This window comes from Oncorhynchus tshawytscha, linkage group LG10 (genome assembly GCF_018296145.1).
Source record: "Oncorhynchus tshawytscha isolate Ot180627B linkage group LG10, Otsh_v2.0, whole genome shotgun sequence".
NCBI classification, from domain to species: Eukaryota; Metazoa; Chordata; class Actinopteri; order Salmoniformes; family Salmonidae; genus Oncorhynchus; species Oncorhynchus tshawytscha.
This window is the reverse complement of record NC_056438.1, coordinates 4,688,551-4,710,302: the sequence shown is the minus strand read 5'-3', so window position 1 is coordinate 4,710,302 and position 21,752 is coordinate 4,688,551. Positions and strand designations below refer to the sequence as shown.

The 21,752-nt window shown below is 40.7% G+C and overlaps 1 protein-coding gene across 3 annotated transcripts in view; it reads right to left on the bottom strand.

Annotated features, from left to right (window-relative positions):
* Window positions 1-2,067: 2,067 nt before the first annotated feature.
* rbm46 (RNA binding motif protein 46) overlaps window positions 2,068-21,752 on the bottom strand; it is a 33,734-nt gene continuing 14,049 nt past the window's right edge. For 2 of the 3 annotated variants that reach the window (XM_042328059.1, XM_042328058.1), the window contains exons 10-16: window positions 20,929-21,053; window positions 20,474-20,607; window positions 8,758-8,838; window positions 8,045-8,128; window positions 4,908-5,029; window positions 4,342-4,444; window positions 2,068-3,962 (exon numbers count right to left, since the gene is read on the bottom strand). In XM_042328059.1, coding sequence (XP_042183993.1) covers window positions 3,757-3,962; window positions 4,342-4,444; window positions 4,908-5,029; window positions 8,045-8,128; window positions 8,758-8,838; window positions 20,474-20,607; window positions 20,929-21,053 — 855 coding nt within the window. In that variant the 3' untranslated portion in view covers window positions 2,068-3,756. Of the gene's footprint in view, window positions 3,963-4,336; window positions 4,445-4,907; window positions 5,030-8,044; window positions 8,129-8,757; window positions 8,839-20,473; window positions 20,608-20,928; window positions 21,054-21,752 lie in introns of those variants that run through there. The other variant, XM_042328060.1, reaches the window with a different exon arrangement.

Sequence of the window (21,752 nt, the reverse complement as noted above, 5' to 3'; positions counted from 1 at the left end):
TCTCATACCCTCTCCTCAGGATTCCACAGAGCATCACTCTCCTGAGTCTCATACCCTCTCCTCAGTAATGCACAGAGCATCACTCTCCTGAGTCTCATACCCTCTCCTCAGGATTCCACAGAGCATCACTCTCCTGAGTCTCATACCCTCTCCTCAGTAATCCACAGAGCATCACTCTCCTGAGTCTCATACCCTCGCCTCAGTAATCCACAGAGCATCACTCTCCTGAGTCTCATACCCTCTCCTCAGTAATCCAGTGCATCACTCTCCTGAGTCTCATACCCTCTCCTCAGTAATCCACAGAGCATCACTCTCCTGAGTCTCATACTCCTCAGGGTGTCAGATGCATCACTCTCCTGAGCCCTAAAAACTGTCCGACTCAGCCACACACTCTCCTGAGTCGTATCAGTAACCTGCATCACTCTCTGCTACCCCAGTAATCCAGTGCATCAAGTCTCATACCCTCTCCTCAGTAATGCACCTGGTACTTCCTGTATATAACCGTATAGACCTGTTCTCTCTTATTACCTGGTACTTCCTGTATATAACCATGATATTACCATGATATTACCATGGTACTTCCTGTATACAGCAATGATATTACCTGGTACTTCCTGTATATAACACATGGTATTACCTGGTACTCCTGTATATAGCCATATTACCTGGTACTTCCTGTATATAGCCATGATATTACCTGGTACTTCCTGTATATAACCATGTTATTACCTGGTACTTCCTGTATATAGCCATGATATTACCTGGTACTTCCTGTATATAACCATGATATTACCTGGTACTTCCTGTATATAACCATGTTATTACATGGTACTTCCTGTATATAGCCATGATATTACCTGGTACTTCCTGTATATAGCCATGTTATTACCTGGTACTTCCTGTATATAGCCATGATATTACCTGGTACTTCCTGTATATAGCCATGATATTACCTGGTACTTCCTGTATATAGCCATGATATTACCTGGTACTTCCTGTATATAACCATGATATTACCTGGTACTTCCTGTATATAGCCATGTTATTACCTGGTACTTCCTGTATATAGTATATAGCCCATGATATTACCTGGTACTTCCTGTATATAACCATGATATTACCTGGTACTTCCTGTATATAACCATGTTATTACCTGGTACTTCCTGTATATAGCCATGATATTACCTGGTACTTCCTGTATATAGCCATGTTATTACCTGGTACTTCCTGTATATAACCATGATATTACCTGGTACTTCCTGTATATAGCCATGATATTACCTGGTACTTCCTGTATATAGCCATGATATTACCTGGTACTTCCTGTATATAACCATGATATTACCTGGTACTTCCTGTATATAACCATGTTATTACCTGGTACTTCCTGTATATAGCCATGATATTACCTGGTACTTCCTGTATATAGCCATGATATTACCTGGTACTTCCTGTATATAACCATGATATTACCTGGTACTTCCTGTATATAACCATGATATTACCTGGTACTTCCTGTGTATACAGTAGTTTTTACTCGTCATTGTTATTCACTGTGTTTTTATTTCCATGTGTCACTGTTTTTATTTGATGTTTCATCTTAATTGTGCTTTGTTGGAAAAGTCAGTCACACACCACACAAACACAAGACACACTGTATTTAATTTGTTTATTACATTCAACATGATCTCAGTAACCAGTTAAAATGTTCCTAGTGAACAGTGTGTGTATGAGAATAAAAACATACCTCCCAAATGGAACTCTATTCCCTATATAGGGCACTACTTTAGACCAGAGCCCTATTCCCTATATAGGGCACTACTATAGACCAGAGCCCTATTCCCTATATAGTGCACTACTTTAGACCAGAGCCCTATTCCCTATATAGGGCACTACTTTAGACCAGAACCCTATTCCCTATATAGTGCACTACTTTAGACCAGAAATTCCCCCTATTTTAGACCAGAGCCCTATTCCCTATAGTGACCAGAGCCCTATTCCCTTTAGACCAGAGCCCTATTCCCTATATAGTGGTACTACTTTAGACCAGAGCCCTATGCCCTATATAGTGGTACTACTATAGACCAGAGCCCTATTCCCTATATAGTGGTACTACTTTACTCTGGTCTAAAGTAGTGCACCGTATAGGGACTAGGGTGCCATTTAGGACACAAACACACAAACTGAGCACCCCATGAGAACAACATGGGAGGAAACCATAACAACGAAGTGTAAACAACATAGATGTAAACAAAACAACTGCTGGAGAAAAATGATAGAACTTTTTGAATTTATTTACCAGTGTGTGTGTGTGTGTGTGTATCTGTACCGGTGTGTGTGTGTGTGTGTTCCCGGCGGTCAACTGAACCAACTGGAGAGACAATATGGACTGGTATCACCGGTACAGTACATCAGTTTTGTTCATTTAAAAGGATACTTCTGGATTTCTAAAAAAAAAAAATCTACTTCCTCAGAGTCAGATGAACCCATTTTTTACATCTCTGCCATGCAGTTTGAAGAAAGTTGCTAACTAGCGCTAGCGCAATGACTGGAAGTCTATGGGTATATGCTAGCACGCTAGTTAGCATTGGCTCGTGAAACTACCTCTAGCGTCCTTCATACTAGACGCAGAGACGTAAAAATGGTTCATCTGACTGTGGGGAAGTAGATAAAAGGCCTCAATGCAAAAATCCCACAGTATCCCTTTAAATCCCACAGTATCCCTTTAAATAACGTTTTTTGACAACAACTGTAAATTACATTAAAAAAAAGACAACAAAATTAAAAGTGAATATTTAGGAGGAGAGGCAACGCTGTCTTGTTGATGATCGCTATGTCTTATAATGTTAATAATAATAATATTCAATATTTAAATCTTAATAAATATATTATGCTACGGAACCATTTTGGATTGTCTTTACACATCGGCTTTTCCATTTAGATCTGCTCACTTGATTTCACTTTGTTGTTCAAAATCACCAGCTGCTAATAAATAAATAATGAATTGAATAACAAAATAGAAGTAGATTTTTTTTTCAGTACAGAATTTTGACATTGTTTGATATTTGAATATTATACGATACAATAGGACCTAAATATACTGCCATAAAAGATAATAGGTGGATGACATAAAAAATAAAATACAGTACATTTAAATAAAAAATAAAAAAGTCACTAAAATATTTAAATCATATTTTATAAATACATATGGTCAAAAGTCAATACTATTCAAGTATCATTATTGCCAAGATATAAAATATGCGCTAAAGTAAATTTGATTGATCTATAATTCCCTTGTTTACCTTACCTATGGGGTTTGGGTAGATGCTATGTGGGATCCTTGGGACAACCCTACCCTAAAACCCTACACGTACCTTAACCCCTACCCGTACCTTAACCCTAAACTTAACCATCTTCTTAACCCTTACCATAACAATTTTAAATGTCAACATCAAACGGGGTGACGTCAGAGTTAGACGTCCGGAGGATCCCACTTAGCATGTACCTTTGCCACATAGAGTAACACTGTGAGCAGAATGAATGCAGCCCTTCCTGAGTCAACTTAACATATGAATTACAGAATGGCCGTCTTTTGAAAACCAAACAACCCAAAAAACTAAACCAACCAAACATCCAACACAAAGGTAAAATGGCTCAGTAACAAACTAGGCACATAGTGGATGTTGTTCACCTCCACCTCCCTTCTCCATCCCTGTGTTCCCTCCTCTCACACAGCGAGTGATGATGGAGGGATGATCAGAAGAAGGCAGGGTTCTGATTAGGGGGGATATAGAGTCTCTGTGGGGTGGTGGGAGAGAGAGGGTAGGGGAAGGCTCTGGTACAGCCGTATGAGAGGAGACCGGGGCTGTTGGAGACAGGAGGAGGAGAGAGAGAACCGTAGGAGACGGGAGGAAGAGGAGGAGAGAGCGAACCCGGGGAACTACCGTTGAGGAAGGAACAGTCTGAGAGAGGAAGGGATAGAGTAGAGAGAACAGTTTTAAAAAATCAAAATAATAATAATTGGTCAATTGATCGCAAACTGGGAACCCCATATCCTGTGTAGGCAACATCGAGGCCCGAGAGCTAATTTGGGAATTCCATGGAGAGAAATTATTGTAAAATAAGTTATTTTTATTGATATTTATTTTAAAAGATACAGGTCCATAATAATTTCGACAGACTTTTAACCAGGTATAAACGTTAAAAAGTCGTTATTTAAAAAAATCCACAAATAATACTTTCCCCCTAAATCCCATCGCGGACCACATTAAAGGGTGCCACCGGTTATGAGTCACTGCTCTAACAAGTGTCAAGGTGTTAAGCGCGTGTTTAATTACTAACCCAGGTTCCAGAGTGCATTCTGGGCTGCCAGCTCCTTAGCGTCCTCCAACACCGTACACACCTTGTCTGGCATGAAGCTACTCCTCGTCGACGAGATTACGACCTAACAGACACAAACACACACGCGCAGACAGGAGAATTAAAAGGAAGTCCCCCCCCCCCACAATTTATTTTATTTTATATATGTCAATCATCTTAGAAATGTAGTTAAATCAGAACATGGTTCAGAGATACAGTATGATCCTAGTGCTCGGCTGTAACTTGGGTTGCTGCCTTTCCAGACTACTTCCTATAGGTCTCCGTATGACGAGGTACATTCATTTAAGCATGGAGACAGTCGTTGTTAATCTGGCTGACACCAGCTCTCAAAAGTCTTTCAAATCTGTCGTTCTGCCCCTGAACAGGCAGTTAACCCACTGTTCCCAGGCCGTCATTGAAAATAAGAATCTGTTCTTAACTGACTTGCCTAGATAAATAAAGGTTAAAAAAAATTTCAATTAAATGAATGAACGTACTAATTAACAACAAATTAATTAATTAATTAAATAATGAGACATATACCCCACCTTGTATATGAGCATTAGCTTCCCATCTTGTCCAGGTGTAGAGTAGAGGTAGTACTCAGGTAGAGCCCAGCTGTTCTTATAGCAGTAGTACTCTAGCAGAGTCACCGCTGAACTAAACTGACCTAGTAACAACATATATAGTATTATTACAGTATATTATATAGTATTATTAGTAGTAGAGGTTGTATTCAGGTAGAGCCCAGCTGTTCTTATAGCAGCAGTACTCTAGCAGTGTCACGCCCTGGTCAACGTATTTTGTGTTTATCTTTATGTATTTGGTCAGGCCAGGGTGTGGCATGGGGTTTTTGTAATTGTGGTGTGTTTGTCTTGGGGTTTTGGTGGTGGTATTGGGATTGTAGCTTAGTGGGTTGTCTAGCAAAGTCTATGGCTGTCTGGAGTGGTTCTCAATCAGAGGCAGGTGCTTATCGTTGTCTCTGATTGGGAACCATATTTAGGCAGCCATATTCTTTGAGTTTGTAGTGGGTGATTGTCCTTAGTGTCCTAGCTGTTAGTTTGCACCAGATAGGCTGCAGTTTATTGTTTTTTGTAAGTTCGTGTTTCTTTGTTGTATTAAACATGGATCGCAAGACACGCTGCAGTTTGGTCCGCTCCTTCAACTGAAAACTGTTACAAGCAGAGTCACCGCTGAACTAAACTGACCTAGTAACAACATATATAGTATTATTACAGTATATTATATAGTATTATTAGTAGTAGAGGTAGTACTCAGGTAGAGCCCAGCTGTTCTTATAGCAGTAGTACTCTAGCAGTCACCGCTGAACTAAACTGACCTAGATTGATAATGGTGCCGGAGGGAATGGCTGCCATTTTAACGGGCTCCTAACCAATTGTGCTACTTTGTGTTTTTTTTTCCCGTATCGTTTGTAACTGATTTAGTACATAATGTTTCTGCCACCGTCTCTTATGACCGAAAAGAGCTTCTGGACATCAGAACAGCCATTACTCACCTCGAACTGGACAAAGAAATGTTTCTAATGAGTCTGACGCAAAGGATATACAGTTGCTCCTGTATTTCAAGGCCTACCCTTCAAACTCAGTGCCTCTTTGATTGACATCGTGGGAAAATCAAAAGAGAATCAGCCAAGTGCAGCTTGCTGTTGCTAGCTAATTTGTCCTATTTAGCTAGCTTGCTGTTGCTAGCTAATTTGTCCTATTTAGCTAGCTTGCTGTTGCTAGCTAATTTGTCCTATATAGCTAGCTTGCACTTGCTAGCTAATTTGTCCTATTTAGCTAGCTTGCTGTTGCTAGCTAATTTGTCCTGGGATATAAACATTGAGTTGTTATTTTACCTGAAATGCACAAGGTCCTCTACTTCACCAATTAATCCACACATAAAACGGTCAACCCGAATCGTTTCTAGTCATCTCTCCTCCTTCCAGGCTTTTTCATCTTTGAACTTATATGGTGATTGCCATCTAAACTTTCATGGTATTACTATACCGACCGGCAACACGGTTCTTCTTTCAATAACCCACGTGGGTATAACCAATGAGGAGATGGCATGTGGGTATCTGCTTCTATAAACCAATGAGGAGATTGGAGAGGCAGGACTTGCAGCGCGATCTGCGTCAGAAAGAGAAAGGACTTCTATTTTAGTCCTTGGCAACGCAGATGCTCGTTGACGCACGCAAGCAGTGTGGGTGCAATAATTGAATAACATAGATTTCTAAATTTATTTTGCAACGCTCGCGTGTGGTCAGCCTGTAAGTGTATGTAAACCTCCGACTTCAACTGTAGCCTTGTTACTTTAGTTTATTCGGTAAATATTTTCATGATTCTATTTTCCTAAAACTGCATTGTTGGTTATTAAGGGCTTGTAAGTAAGCTTTTCGCAGTAAGTAACCTGTTGTATTCGGCGCATGTGACAAATTAAAATGTATATTTGATTTGATTTATGAACAACATACTGAGCATTCGGAAAGTATTCAGACCCCTTGACTATTTCCACATTTTGTGACGTTAAAGCCTTATTCTAAAATGTATTAAATCGTTTTTTCCCCCTCATCAATCTACACACAATACCCCATAATGACATCACAATACCCCATAATGACATCACAATACCCCATAATGACATCACAATATCCCATAATGAAAGCAAAAACAGGTTTAGATTTTTTTGCAAATGTATTATAAATAAGAACCTGAAATATCACATTTACATCAGTATTCAGACCCTTCACTCAGTACTTCAGCACCTTTGGCAGCGATTACAGCCTTGAGTCTTCTTGGGTACGACGTTACAAGCTTGGCACACCTGTATTTGGGCAGTTTCTTCCATTCTTCTCTGCAGATCCTCTCAAGCTCTGTCAGGTTGGATGGGGAGCGTCGCTGCACAGCTATTTTCAGGTCTCTCCAGAGATGTTCGATTGGGTACAAATCCTGGCTCTGGCTGGGTCACTCAAGTACATTCAGAGACTTGTTCCGAAGCCACTCCTGTGTTGTCTTGTCTGTGTGTTTCGGGTAATTGTGCTGTTGGAAGGTGAACCTTTGCCCCTGTCTGAGGTCCTGAGTGCTCTGGAGCAGGTTTTCATCAAGGATCTCTCTGTACTTTGCTCCGTTCATTTCCCCCTCGAGCCTAACTAGTCTCCCAGTTCTTTCCGCTAAAAAAAATCCCCACAGCATCATGCTGCCACCACCATGCTTCACCGTAGGGATGATATTGGCCAGGTGATGAGCGGTGCCTGGTTTCCTCCAGACATGACGGTTGGCATTCAGGCCAAGGATCTGAATACTTACGTAAATAAGATGGTTTTTATTTTTAATAAATTAGCAAACATTTCTAAAAATATATATATATTTTTGCTTTGTCATTATAGAGTATTGTGTGTAGATTGATGATGATTTTAAATTTTTGTGTAAAGCTGTTTAAAGACTGTGAGGTAAACCATGTGGAAAAAGAGAAGGGGTCTGAATACTTTCTGAATGCACTGTATATAATATAATAATATCACAATCATAATATAATATCATATCACATCATCAGGTTTTCTAAAAAAATATATATGTATGGATTTCCTGATTCTGGGAATCTTTCAAACGGGATATCTTAGATATCGCGGGATTTTTTAAAACCAAACTTTTGCAACCCTAATCCTGATCCGTATTGAACACACCTGGTTTGAGTGACAGCAGGCTGGTGGGGGAGAGACTGGAGCCAGCGAAGATGGGATACACACACCTCTCCACATCCCCTGTTCCTATATAGAGATCATTATACATCATTTACACACAACCTGTTCCTACAGACTGACCACCTTCATCATCATCATATATTACACACAACCTGTTCCTACAGACTGACCACCTTCATCATCATCATATATTACACACAACCTGTTCCTACAGACTGACCACCTTCATCATCATCATCATATATTACACACAACCTGTTCCTACAGACTGACCACCATCATCATCATCATATATTACACACAACCTGTTCCTACAGACTGACCACCTTCATCATCATCATATATTACACACAACCTGTTCCTACAGACTGACCACCTTCATCATCATCATATATTACACACAACCTGTTCCTACAGACTGACCACCTTCATCATCATCATCATCATATATTACACACAACCTGTTCCTACAGACAGACCACCTTCATCATATATTACACACAACCTGTTCCTACAGACAGCCACCTTCATCATCATCATATATTACACACAACCTGTTCCTACAGATGACCACCTTCATCATCATCATATATTACACACAACCTGTTCCTAGAGACCACCTTCATCATCATCATCATCATATATTACACACTCCCACCCCACCACGCACGCTCCCGTCCCACAGACACACTGACCTGTTCCAACGTAGAGACTCCCCAGGCGAGGTGGCAGGCTGAGAGGTCGTAGAGGAGTCCCAACCTCCATCCCTCCTCCTCCTAAATTCACCAATAAGTTTAGAACATCAATGTGCACCACAGTTACTTCTTGATATTACAGTTACAACTACTAACCTGTTCCTACAACTAGTATTACTACTACTACAACTACCTTCTACTGCTATTATCATACAACATTACTACTTACAACTACATTACCTGTTCCTACAACAGTATTACTACTACTGCTGCTACTATTATTACACTGCTACTCATTACACTACAACAGTATTATTACTGCTGCACTATTACAACCTGTTCCTACTACTGTTACAGACCACCTTCATACTACTGCTCATACTACTGTTTCTACTACTACTACTACAGCTGTTACACTCTACAGTTTCTCACTACTACTGTTACTACTACTACTACTGTTACTACTACTACTACTGCTGTTACTACTACTGCTTCTACTACTACTACTACTGCTGTTACACTACACTGTCCTAGAGACTACTACAGTTTCTAATCATCACTGTTCACTACATATATATTACACACTACTGTTACCTACCTGTTACTACTACACTGTTGTTACACGCTACTACTGTCCCACAGTTACACACTGACCTGTTCCTACTACTAGAGACTACCCCTGTTGTTACTACTACTACTACTGTTACTACTGTTGGCAGGCTGTTACTACTACTACTGGTTACTACTACTGCTGTTACTACTACTACTACTGTTACTACTACTGCTGTTACTACTACTGCTGTTACTACTGCTACTGCGGTTACTACTACTACTGCTGTTACTACTACTACTGCTGTTGAACTACTACTTTTAAAACTACTACTACTACTGTTACTACTACTACTACTACTGCTGTTACTACTACTGTTACTACTAACTGCTACTGATGTTACTACTCTACTGCTGCTACTACTACTACTGCTGTTACTACTACTGCTGTTACTACTACTACTACTACTACTACTGCTGTTACTACTACTACTGCTACTACTACTGCTGTTTACTACTACTGCTACTGCTGTTACTACTACTACTACTACTACTGCTGTTGCTACTACTACTGCTGTTACTACTACTACTACTACTGCTGTTACTACTACTACTACTACTACTACTACTACTACTACTACTACTGCTACTACTACTACTACTACTGCTGTTACTACTACTTACTACTACTACAACTACTATTACTACTACTGCTGTTACTACTACTACTACTGCTGTTACTACTACTACTACTACTACTACTGCTACTACTACTACTACTACTACCACTGTTACTACTACTACTACTGCTGTTACTACTACTACTACTGCTGTTACTACTACTACTGCTGTTACTACTACTACTACTACTATTTCTCTGGCTAGCAAACGGATCATTCGATCCAGCAAGCAAGAATACTCAACAATGCTAACAAAACTTGTTCACCACACTTTCTCCCTCACTTCAAACTTTCCAAATGCCGGTTTTTCATCGGTTACAGCTCATGAAGTACTGCTTCATCACCTTCTCACCCTCGTCTCCGTGGTCAGGCTTTCACCTACCTCTTAGTTGTCGTTCAGGGGTGGGAAACTACTACAACTGTCCCGCTGTCTTTCCAGAGCACGCTGATGCTGTCAAACTAACCAATCTCTTCTCTCTTCAGTCGAGTGCTGCATTCTGTTGTTATGTGGACGACTGGCTGAGCCTCGGATACAGACAGTACTGCTCCAAAAGCGCATCATTCTTTTATTTACAACCAGTAGTCATGGAAATCCCCCTTCTACTGCTACTACTGTTACTACTACTACTACTACTACTACTACTGTTACTACTACTACTACTGTTACTACTACTGCTGTTACTACTACTACTGTTGTTACTACTACTACTACTGTTGCTACTACTGTTACTACTACTACTACTGTTACTACTACTACTGTTACTACTACTACTGTTACTACTACTACTACTGTTGCTACTACTGTTACTACTACTACTACTGTTACTACTACTACTACTACTACTGCTGTTACTACTACTACTGTTACTACTACTGCTACTACTACTGTTTCTACTACTACTACTACTGCTGTTACTACTACTACTGTTACTACTACTACTGTTACTACTACTACTACAGTTTCTACTACTACTACTGTTACTACTACTACTACTGTTACTACTACTACTACTACTGTTTCTACTACTACTACTACTGCTGTTACTACTACTACTGTTACTACTACTGCTACAGTTTCTACTACTACTACTGTTACTACTACTGTTGCTACTGCTGTTACTACTACTACTACTGTTACTACTACTGCTGTTACTACTACTACTGTTGTTACTACTACTACTACTGTTACTACTGTTACTACTACTGCTGTTACTACTACTACTGCTGTTACTACTACTACTGTTGTTACTACTACTACTACTGTTACTACTGTTACTACTACTGCTGTTACTACTACTACTGCTGTTACTACTACTGATGTTACTACTACTACTACTGTTACTACTACTGCTGTTACTACTACTACTACTGTTACTACTACTGCTGTTACTACTACTGCTGTTACTACTGCTACTGCGGTTACTACTACTACTGCTGTTACTACTACTACTGCTGTTGCTACTACTACTTTTAAAACTACTACTACTACTGTTACTACTACTACTACTACTGCTGTTACTACTACTACTGCTACTGATGTTACTACTACTACTGCTGTTACTACTACTACTACTGCTGTTACTACTACTACTACTACTACTACTGCTTTTACTACTACTACTGCTACTACTACTGCTGTTACTACTACTACTGATACTGCTGTTACTACTACTACTGTTACTACTACTACTACTACTGCTGCTGTTGCTACTACTACTGCTGTTACTACTACTACTACTACTGCTGTTACTACTACTACTACTACTGCTGTTACTACTACTACTACTACTGCTGTTACTACTACTACTACTACTACTACTGCTGTTACTACTACTACTACTACTGCTGTTACTACTACTACTACTGCTGTTAGTACTACTACTACTACTACTACTGCTGCTACTACTACTACTACTACTACCACTGTTACTACTACTACTATTGCTGTTACTACTACTACTACTGCTGTTACTACTACTACTGCTGTTACTACTACTACTACTACTATTTCTCTGGCTAGCAAACGGATCATTCGATCCAGCAAGCAAGAATACTCAACAATGCTAACAAAACTTGTTCACCACACTTTCTCCCTCACTTCAAACTTTCCAAATGCCGGTTTTTCATCGGTTACAGCTCATGAAGTACTGCTTCATCACCTTCTCACCCCTCGTCTCCGTGGTCAGGCTTCTCACCTACCTCTTAGTTGTCGTTCAGGGGTGGGAAACTACCGTACAACTGTCCCGCTGTCTTTCCAGAGCACGCTGATGCTGTCAAACTAACCAATCTCTTCTCTCTTCAGTCGAGTGCTGCATTCTGTTGTTATGTGGACGACTGGCTGAGCCTCGGATACAGACAGTACTGCTCCAAAAGCGCATCATTATTTTATTTACAACCAGTAGTCATGGAAATCCCCCCCTTCTACTGCTACTACTGTTACTACTACTACTACTGTTACTACTACTACTGTTACTACTACTACTGTTACTACTACTACTACTGTTGCTACTACTGTTACTACTACTACTACTGTTGCTACTACTGTTACTACTACTACTGTTACTACTACTACTGTTGCTACTGCTACTACTGTTGCTACTACTGTCACTACTACTACTGTTTCTACTACCACTGTTGCTACTGCTACTACTGTTACTACTACTGTTGCTACTACTGTTACTACTACTACTGTTACTACTACTACTATTTCTACTACCACTGTTGCTACTGCTACTACTGTTACTACTACTACTGTTACTACTACTGTTGCTACTACTGTCACTACTACTACTGTTACTACTACCACTGTTGCTACTGCTACTACTGTTACTACTACTACTGTTGCTACTGCTACTACTGTTGCTACTACTGTTACTACTACTACTGTTGCTACTGCTACTACTGTTGCTACTACTGTCACTACTACTACTGTTACTACTACCACTGTTGCTACTACTGTTACTACTACTACTGCTGCTACTGTTGCTACTACTGTTACTACTACTACTGTTACTACTACTACTGTTGCTACTACTACTGTTACTACTAATACTACTGTTACTACTACTACTACTACTACTGTTACTACTACTACTACTACTGTTGCTACTACTACTGTTACTGCTACTACTACTGTTACTACTACTACTACTACTACTGTTGCTACTACTACTGTTACTACTACTACTACTGTTACTACTACCACTACTGTTACTACTACTACTACTGTTGCTACTACTGTTACTACTACTACTGTTGCTACTACTGTTGCTACTACTACTACTAGTGTTGCTACTACTACTACTACTAGTGTTGCTACTGCTACTATCAAAATCAAATCAAATCAAATTTTATTTGTCACATACACATGGTTAGCAGATGTTAATGCGAGTGTAGCGAAATGCTTGTGCTTCTAGTTCCGACAATGCAGTAATAACCAACAAGTAATCTAACTAACAATTCCAAAACTACTGTCTTATACACAGTGTAAGGGGATAAAGAATATGTACATAAGGATATATGAATGAGTGATGGTACAGAGCAGCATAGGCAAGATACAGTAGATGGTATCGAGTACAGTATATACATATGAGATGAGTATGTAAACAAAGTGGCATAGTTAAAGTGGCTAGTGATACATGTATTACATAAGGATGCAGTCGATGATATAGAGTACAGTATATACGTATGCATATGAGATGAATAATGTAGGGTAAGTAACATTATATAGGGTAGCATTGTTTAAAGTGGCTAGTGATATATTTACATCATTTCCCATCAATTCCCATTATTAAAGTGGTTGGAGTTGAGTCAGTGTCAGTGTCAGTGTGTTGGCAGCAGCCACTCAATGTTAGTGGTGGCTGTTTAACAGTCTGATGGCCTTGAGATAGAAGCTGTTTTTCAGTCTCTCGGTCCCAGCTTTGATGCACCTGTACTGACCTCGCCTTCTGGATGATAGCGGGGTGAACAGGCAGTGACTCGGGTGGTTGGTGTCCTTGATGATCTTTATGGCCTTCCTGTAACATCGGGTGGTGTAGGTGTCCTGGAGGGCAGGTAGTTTGCCCCCAGTGATGCGTTGTGCAGACCTCACTACCCTCTGGAGAGCCTTACGGTTGAGGGCGGAGCAGTTGCCGTACCAGGCGGTGATACAGCCCGCCAGGATGCTCTCGATTGTGCATCTGTAGAAGTTTGTGAGTGCTTTTGGTGACAAGCCGAATTTCTTCAGCATCCTGAGGTTGAAGAGGCGCTGCTGCGCCTTCTTCACGATGCTGTCTGTGTGAGTGGACCAATTCAGTTTGTCTGTGATGTGTATGCCGAGGAACTTAAAACTTGCTACCCTCTCCACTACTGTTCCATCGATGTGGATAGGGGGGTGTTCCCTCTGCTGTTTCCTGAAGTCCACAATCATCTCCTTAGTTTTGTTGACGTTGAGTGTGAGGTTATTTTCCAGACACCACACTCCGAGGGCCCTCACCTCCTCCCTGTAGGCCGTCTCGTCGTTGTTGGTAATCAAGCCTACCACTGTTGTGTCGTCCGCAAACTTGATGATTGAGTTGGAGGCGTGCGTGGCCACGCAGTCGTGGGTGAACAGGGAGTACAGGAGAGGGCTCAGAACGCACCCTTGTGGGGCCCCAGTGTTGAGGATCAGCGGGGGGCGGCCCGTCAGGAAGTCCAGTACCCAGTTGCACAGGGCGGGGTCGAGACCCAGGGTCTCGAGCTTGATGACGAGCTTGGAGGGTACTATGGTGTTGAATGCCGAGCTGTAGTCGATGAACAGCATTCTCACATAGGTATTCCTCTTGTCCAGATGGGTTAGGGCAGTGTGCAGTGTGGTTGAGATTGCATCGTCTGTGGACCCATTTGGGCGGTAAGCAAATTGGAGTGGGTCTAGGGTGTCAGGTAGGGTGGAGGTGATATGGTCCTTGACACGTCTCTCAAAGCACTTCATCATGACGGATGTGAGTGATACGGGGCGGTAGTCGTTTAGCTCAGTTACCTTAGCTTTCTTGGGAACAGGAACAATGGTGGCCCTCTTGAAGCATGTGGGAACAGCAGACTGGTATAGGAATTGATTGAATATGTCCGTAAACACACCGGCCAGCTGGTCTGCGCATGCTCTGAGGGCGCGGCTGGGGATGCCGTCTGGGCCTGCAGCCTTGCGAGGGTTAACACGTTTAAATGTTTTACTCACCTCGGCTGCAGTGAAGGAGAGACTGCATGTTTTCATTGCAGGCCGTGTCAGTGGCACTGTATTGTCCTCAAAGCGGGCAAAAAACTTATTTAGTCTGCCTGGGAGCAAGACATCCTGGTCCGTGACTGGGCTGGATTTCTTCCTGTAGTCCGTGATTGACTGTAGACCCTGCCACATGCCTCTTGTGTCTGAGCAGTTGAATTGAGATTCTACTTTGTCTCTGTACTGACGCTTAGCTTGTTTAATAGCCTTGCGGAGGGAATAGCTGCACTGTTTGTATTCAGTCATGTCACCAGACACCTTGCCCTGATTAAAAGCAGTGGTTCGCGCTTTCAGTTTCACACGAATGCTGCCATCAATCCACGGTTTCTGGTTAGAGAATGTTTTAATCGTTGCTATGGGAACGACATCTTCAACGCACGTTCTAATGAACTCGCACACCGAATCAGCGTATTTGTCAATGTTGTTGTCTGACGCAATACGAAACATCTCCCAGTCCACGTGATGGAAGCAGTCTTGGAGTGTGGAGTCAGCTTGGTCGGACCAGCGTTGGACAGACCTCAGCGTGGGAGCTTCTTGTTTTAGTTTCTGTCTGTAGGCAGGGATCAACAAAATGGAGTCGTGGTCAGCTTTTCCGAAAGGGGGGCGGGGCAGGGCCTTATATGCGTCGCGGAAGTTAGAGTAACAATGATCCAGGGTCTTTCCACCCCTGGTTGCGCAATCGATATGCTGATAAAATTTAGGGAGTCTTGTTTTCAGATTAGCCTTGTTAAAATCCCCAGCTACAATGAATGCAGCCTCCGGATAAATCGTTTCCAGTTTGCAGAGAGTTAAATAAAGTTTGTTCAGAGCCATCGATGTGTCTGCTTGGGGGATATATACGGCTGTGATTATAATCGAAGAGAATTCTCTTGGTAGATAATGCGGTCTACATTTGATTGTGAGGAATTCTAAATCAGGTGAACAGAAGGATTTGAGTTCCTGTATGTTTCTTTCATCACACCATGTCACGTTGGCCATAAGGCATACGCCCCCGCCCCTCTTCTTACCAGAAAGATGTTTGTTTCTGTCGGCGCGATGCGTGGAGAAACCCGTTGGCTGCACCGCCCCGGATAGCGTCTCTCCAGTGAGCCATGTTTCCATGTTTCCGTGCTACCCTTGCTCGGATTTCATCAACCTTGTTGTCAAGAGACTGGACATTGGCAAAAAGAATGCTAGGGAGTGGTGCACGGTGTGCCCGTCTCCGGAGTCTGACCAGAAGACCGCCTCGTTTCCCTCTTTTTCGGAGTCGTTTTTTTGGGTCGCTGCATGGAATTCATTCCGTTGTCCTGTTTGTAAGGCAGAACACAGGATCCGCGTCGCGAAAAACATATTCTTGGTCGTACTGATGGTGAGTTGACGCTGATCTTATATTCAGTAGTTATATACTACTGTTGCTACTACGACTGTTACTACTACTACTGTTACTACTACTACTACTACTACTGTTACTACTACTACTGCTGTTGCTACTACTACTGTTACTACTACTACTACTGTTGCTACTACTACTGTTACTACTACTACTACTGTTACTAGTACTACTACTGTTGCTACTACTACTGTTACTACTACTACTACTGTTACTACTACTACTACTACTACTGTTACTACTACTACTATTGCTACTACTACTACTGTTGCAACTGCTACTGTTACAACTACTGCTGCTACTACTGCTACAACTACTACTACTGTTGCAACTACTACTGTTGCAACTACTACTGTTACTACTACTACTGCTGCTACAACTACTACTGTTGCAACTGCTACTACTACTGTTGCAACTGCTACTGTTACTACTACTACTGTTACTACTACTACTACTGTTGCAACTACTACTGTTGCAACTGCTACTACTACTGTTGCAACTGCTACTGTTACTACTACTACTGTTACTACTACTACTACTACTGTTGCAACTACTGCTGCTACAACTGCTACTACTACTGTTGCTACTACTACTACTACTGTTGCAACTACTGCTGCTACTACTACTGTTGCTACTACTACTACTACTACTGTTACTACTACTACTACTACTGTTGCTACTACTACTACTACCACTATTACTGCTGTTATTACTGTTACTACTACTACTACTGCTGCTGCTACTACTACTGCTGTTACTACTGTTACAACTATTACTACTGTTGCTACTGCTACTACTGTTACTACTACTACTGTTACTTCTACTACTGCTACTGTTACTACTACTGTTGCTACTGCTACTACTGTTACTACTACTGCTGCTGCTACTACTACTGCTGTTACTACTGTTACAACTATTACTACTGTTGCTACTGCTACTACTGTTACTACTACTACTGTTACTTCTACTACTGCTACTGTTACTACTACTGTTGCTACTGCTACTACTGTTACTACTACTACTGCTGCTACTACTGTTGCTACTACTACTACTACTGTTGTAACTGCTACTGTTACTACTACTACTAGTGTTGCTACTACTACTACTACTGTTGCAACTACTACTGTTACTACTACTACTGTTGCAACTACTGCTGTTACTACTACTGTTGCTACTACTACTACTACTGTTGCAACTACTGCTGCTACTATTACTACTACTGTTGCTACTACTACTACTACTACTGTTGCTACTACTACTACTACTACTACTACTACTGTTGCTACTACTACCACTACTATTACTACTGCTGCTACTACTACTACTGCTGTTACTACTACTACTGTTGCTACTACTACTACTGCTGTTACTACTACTGTTGCTACTACTACTACTACTGCTGTTACTACTACTACTACTGCTGCTGTTACTACTACTGTTGCTACTACTACTACTACTACTACTACTACTGCTACTACTACTACTGCTGTTACTACTACTGTTGCTACTACTACTACTACTACTACTACTGCTGTTACTACTACTACTACTGCTGTTACTACTACTACTACTACCACTACTATTACTACTGCTGCTACTTACTACTACAGTTGCTACTACTACTACTGTTGTTGCTACTACTACTACTACTACTGTTGCTACTACTACTAGTACTGATGCTACTACTACCACTACTATTACTACTACTACTATTGTTGCTACTACTACTACTACTGCTAATACCATCACCACTACTTCTGCTACTGTTACTGCTGTTACTGCTGCTACTGTTACTGCTGCTACTGTTACTGCTGTTACTGCTGCTACTGTTACTGCTGTTACTGTTACTACTGTTACTGTTACTGCTGTTACTGTTACTACTGTTACTACTGTTACTACTGCTACTACTGTTACTGTTACTACTGTTACTGCTGTTACTGCTGTTACTGCTGCTACTGTTACTACTGTTACTACTGTTACTGCTGTTACTGCTGTTACTGCTGCTACTGTTACTACTGTTACTACTGTTACTACTGCTACTGTTACTGCTACTACTGTTACTACTGTTACTACTGTTACTACTGTTACTACTGTTACTACTGTTACTACTGTTACTGTTACTACTGTTACTGTTACTACTGTTACTACTGTTACTACTGTTACTGCTGTTACTGCTGTTACTGCTGCTACTGTTACTACTGTTACTACTGTTACTACTGTTACTGCTGCTACTGTTACTACTGTTACTGCTGCTACTGTTACTACTGTTACTACTGTTACTACTGTTACTGCTACTGCTGTTACTGCTGCTACTGTTTACTACTACTACTGCTGTTGCTACTACTACAGTTACTACTATTACTACTACTACTACTACTGTTACTACTACTACTACTACTACTACTGTTACTGCTACTACTGTTACTGCTACTGTTACTGCTGCTACTGTTACTACTGTTACTACTGTTACTACTGTTACTACTGTTACTGTTACTACTGTTACTGCTGTTACTCTACTACTGTTACTACTGTTACTACTGTTACTACTGTTACTACTGTTACTACTGTTACTACTGTTACTGCTGCTACTGTTACTGCTGCTACTGTTACTGCTACTACTGTTACTGCTGCTACTGTTACTGCTACTACTGTTACTGCTGCTACTGTTACTGCTGCTACTGTTACTACTGTTACTGCTACTACTGTTACTACTGTTACTGCTGTTACTGTTACTACTGTTACTGCTGCTACTGTTACTACTGTTACTGCTGCTACTGTTACTACTGTTACTGCTGTTACTGTTACTACTGTTACTGCTACTACTGTTACTGCTGCTACTGTTACTGCTGCTACTGTTACTACTGTTACTGCTACTACTGTTACTACTGTTACTACTGTTACTGCTGCTACTGTTACTGCTGCTACTGTTACTACTGTTACTACTGTTACTGTTACTACTGTTATTTCTGCTACTGTTACTGCTGTTACTACTGCTACTGTTACTGCTACTACTGTTACTGCTACTACTGTTACTGCTACTACTGTTACTACTGTTACTACTGTTACTGCTACTGTTACTGCTACTGTTACTGCTGCTACTGTTACTACTGTTACTACTGTTACTGCTACTGTTACTGCTGCTACTGTTACTACTGTTACTGCTACTACTGTTACTACTGTTACTGTTACTACTGTTACTGCTGCTACTGTTACTACTGTTACTGCTGTTACTGTTACTACTGTTACTGCTACTACTGTTACTACTGCTACTGTTACTACTGTTACTACTGTTACTACTGTTACTGCTACTACTGTTACTACTACTACTGTTACTACTGTTACTACTGCTGCTACTGTTACTGCTGCTACTGTTACTACTGTTACTACTGTTACTGCTGCTACTGCTACTACTGTTACTACTACTGCTACTATTACTGCTACTACTGTTACTGCTACTACTGTTACTACTGTTACTGCTACTACTGTTACTACTGCTACTGCTACTACTGTTACTACTGCTACTGCTACTACTGTTACTACTACTGCTACTATTACTGCTACTACTGTTACTGCTACTACTGTTACTACTGCTACTACTGTTACTGCTGCTACTGTTACTACTGCTACTGCTACTACTGTTACTACTGTTACTGCTACTGTTACTGCTGCTACTGTTACTGTTGCTTCTGATGCTGTTACTGTTACTACTGCTACTGTTACTATGTATTTTGTAGCTATCAATTGTCCCGTAGATATTTGCGCATATTAGCAGACTTTTTTAAGGTCAAACTTCACATTTCTCTAGTAAAGGCTACTAATATATCAGTAAAATGTCCTCTGTAAGTGGTCAGTTCATTCAAGGTCAATCGTCTGGGGTTTATTTACCTCCTCCCATCATGCCTCCATCCTCACGTCCCTGGAAGAGAAAATTCCCGGTGGAGGACACATCGCCGTAGGGACCCACAAGGTTACTGTTACCGACATAACCACGGTTACCGAACCGCCGACCGCCCTCTTTACTGAAGGAGGAAGAACATCACTTTATCTATTTTCACACAAACAGACAAACACGGGTTGGAGCCGAGCAGTTCTAGGGGGTTAAGTGCCGCCTTGCTCAAGGGCACATCCCATTGGTGCTGGGAGTCGAACCGGCAACCCTTCGGTATAGCTGACTCGCCTACCTTTCATCCGTTTGTGTTTTAACATTTGACTGTTTTTAACATTTTAAAATAAAAGTTTGATTTGATTTACCTGACAGGCTTGGCGAGGGTGACCTCGATCGTGTGTTTTAACATTTGACTGTTTTTAACATTTTAAAATAAAAGTTTGATTTGATTTACCTGACAGGCTTGGCGAGGGTGACCTCGATCGTGGCTCCGTCGATCAGCGCTCCGTTCATCAGGTGTAAAGCCGTCACTGCGTCCTCACGGGAGTGGTAGTGGACAAACGCATAGTCTGTCAATTTCTACAGGAGAACAGAAAAACACTATTGAAAACAGACAGAAAAATAATATTGAAAACAGACAGAAAAACACTATTGAAAACAGACAGAAAAACACTATTGAAAACAGACAGAAAAACACTATTGAAAACAGACAGAAAAACACTATTGAAAACAGACAGAAAAACACTATTGAAAACAGACAGAAAAACACTATTGAAAACAGACAGAAAAACACTATTGAAAACAGACAGAAAAACACTATTGAAAACAGACAGAAAAATACTATTGAAAACAGACAGAAAAATACTCTAGAAAACAGACAAAAATACTATTGAAAACAGACAGAAAAATACTCTAGAAAACAGACAAAAATACTATTGAAAACAGACAGAAAAATAATTGAGAAAACAGACAAAAATAATATTGAAAACAGACAGAAAAATACTCTAGAAAACAGACAAAAATACTATTGAAAACAGACAGAAAAATACTCTAGAAAACAGACAAAAATACTATTGAAAACAGACAGAAAAATAATTGAGAAAACAGACAAAAATAATATTGAAAACAGACAGAAAAATACTCTAGAAAACAGACAAAAATACTATTGAAAACAGACAAAAATAATATTGAAAACAGACAGAAAAATACTCTAGAAAACAGACAAAAATACTATTGAAAACAGACAGAAAAGTGTCTTCTTGTTTTCACGTCACAAGA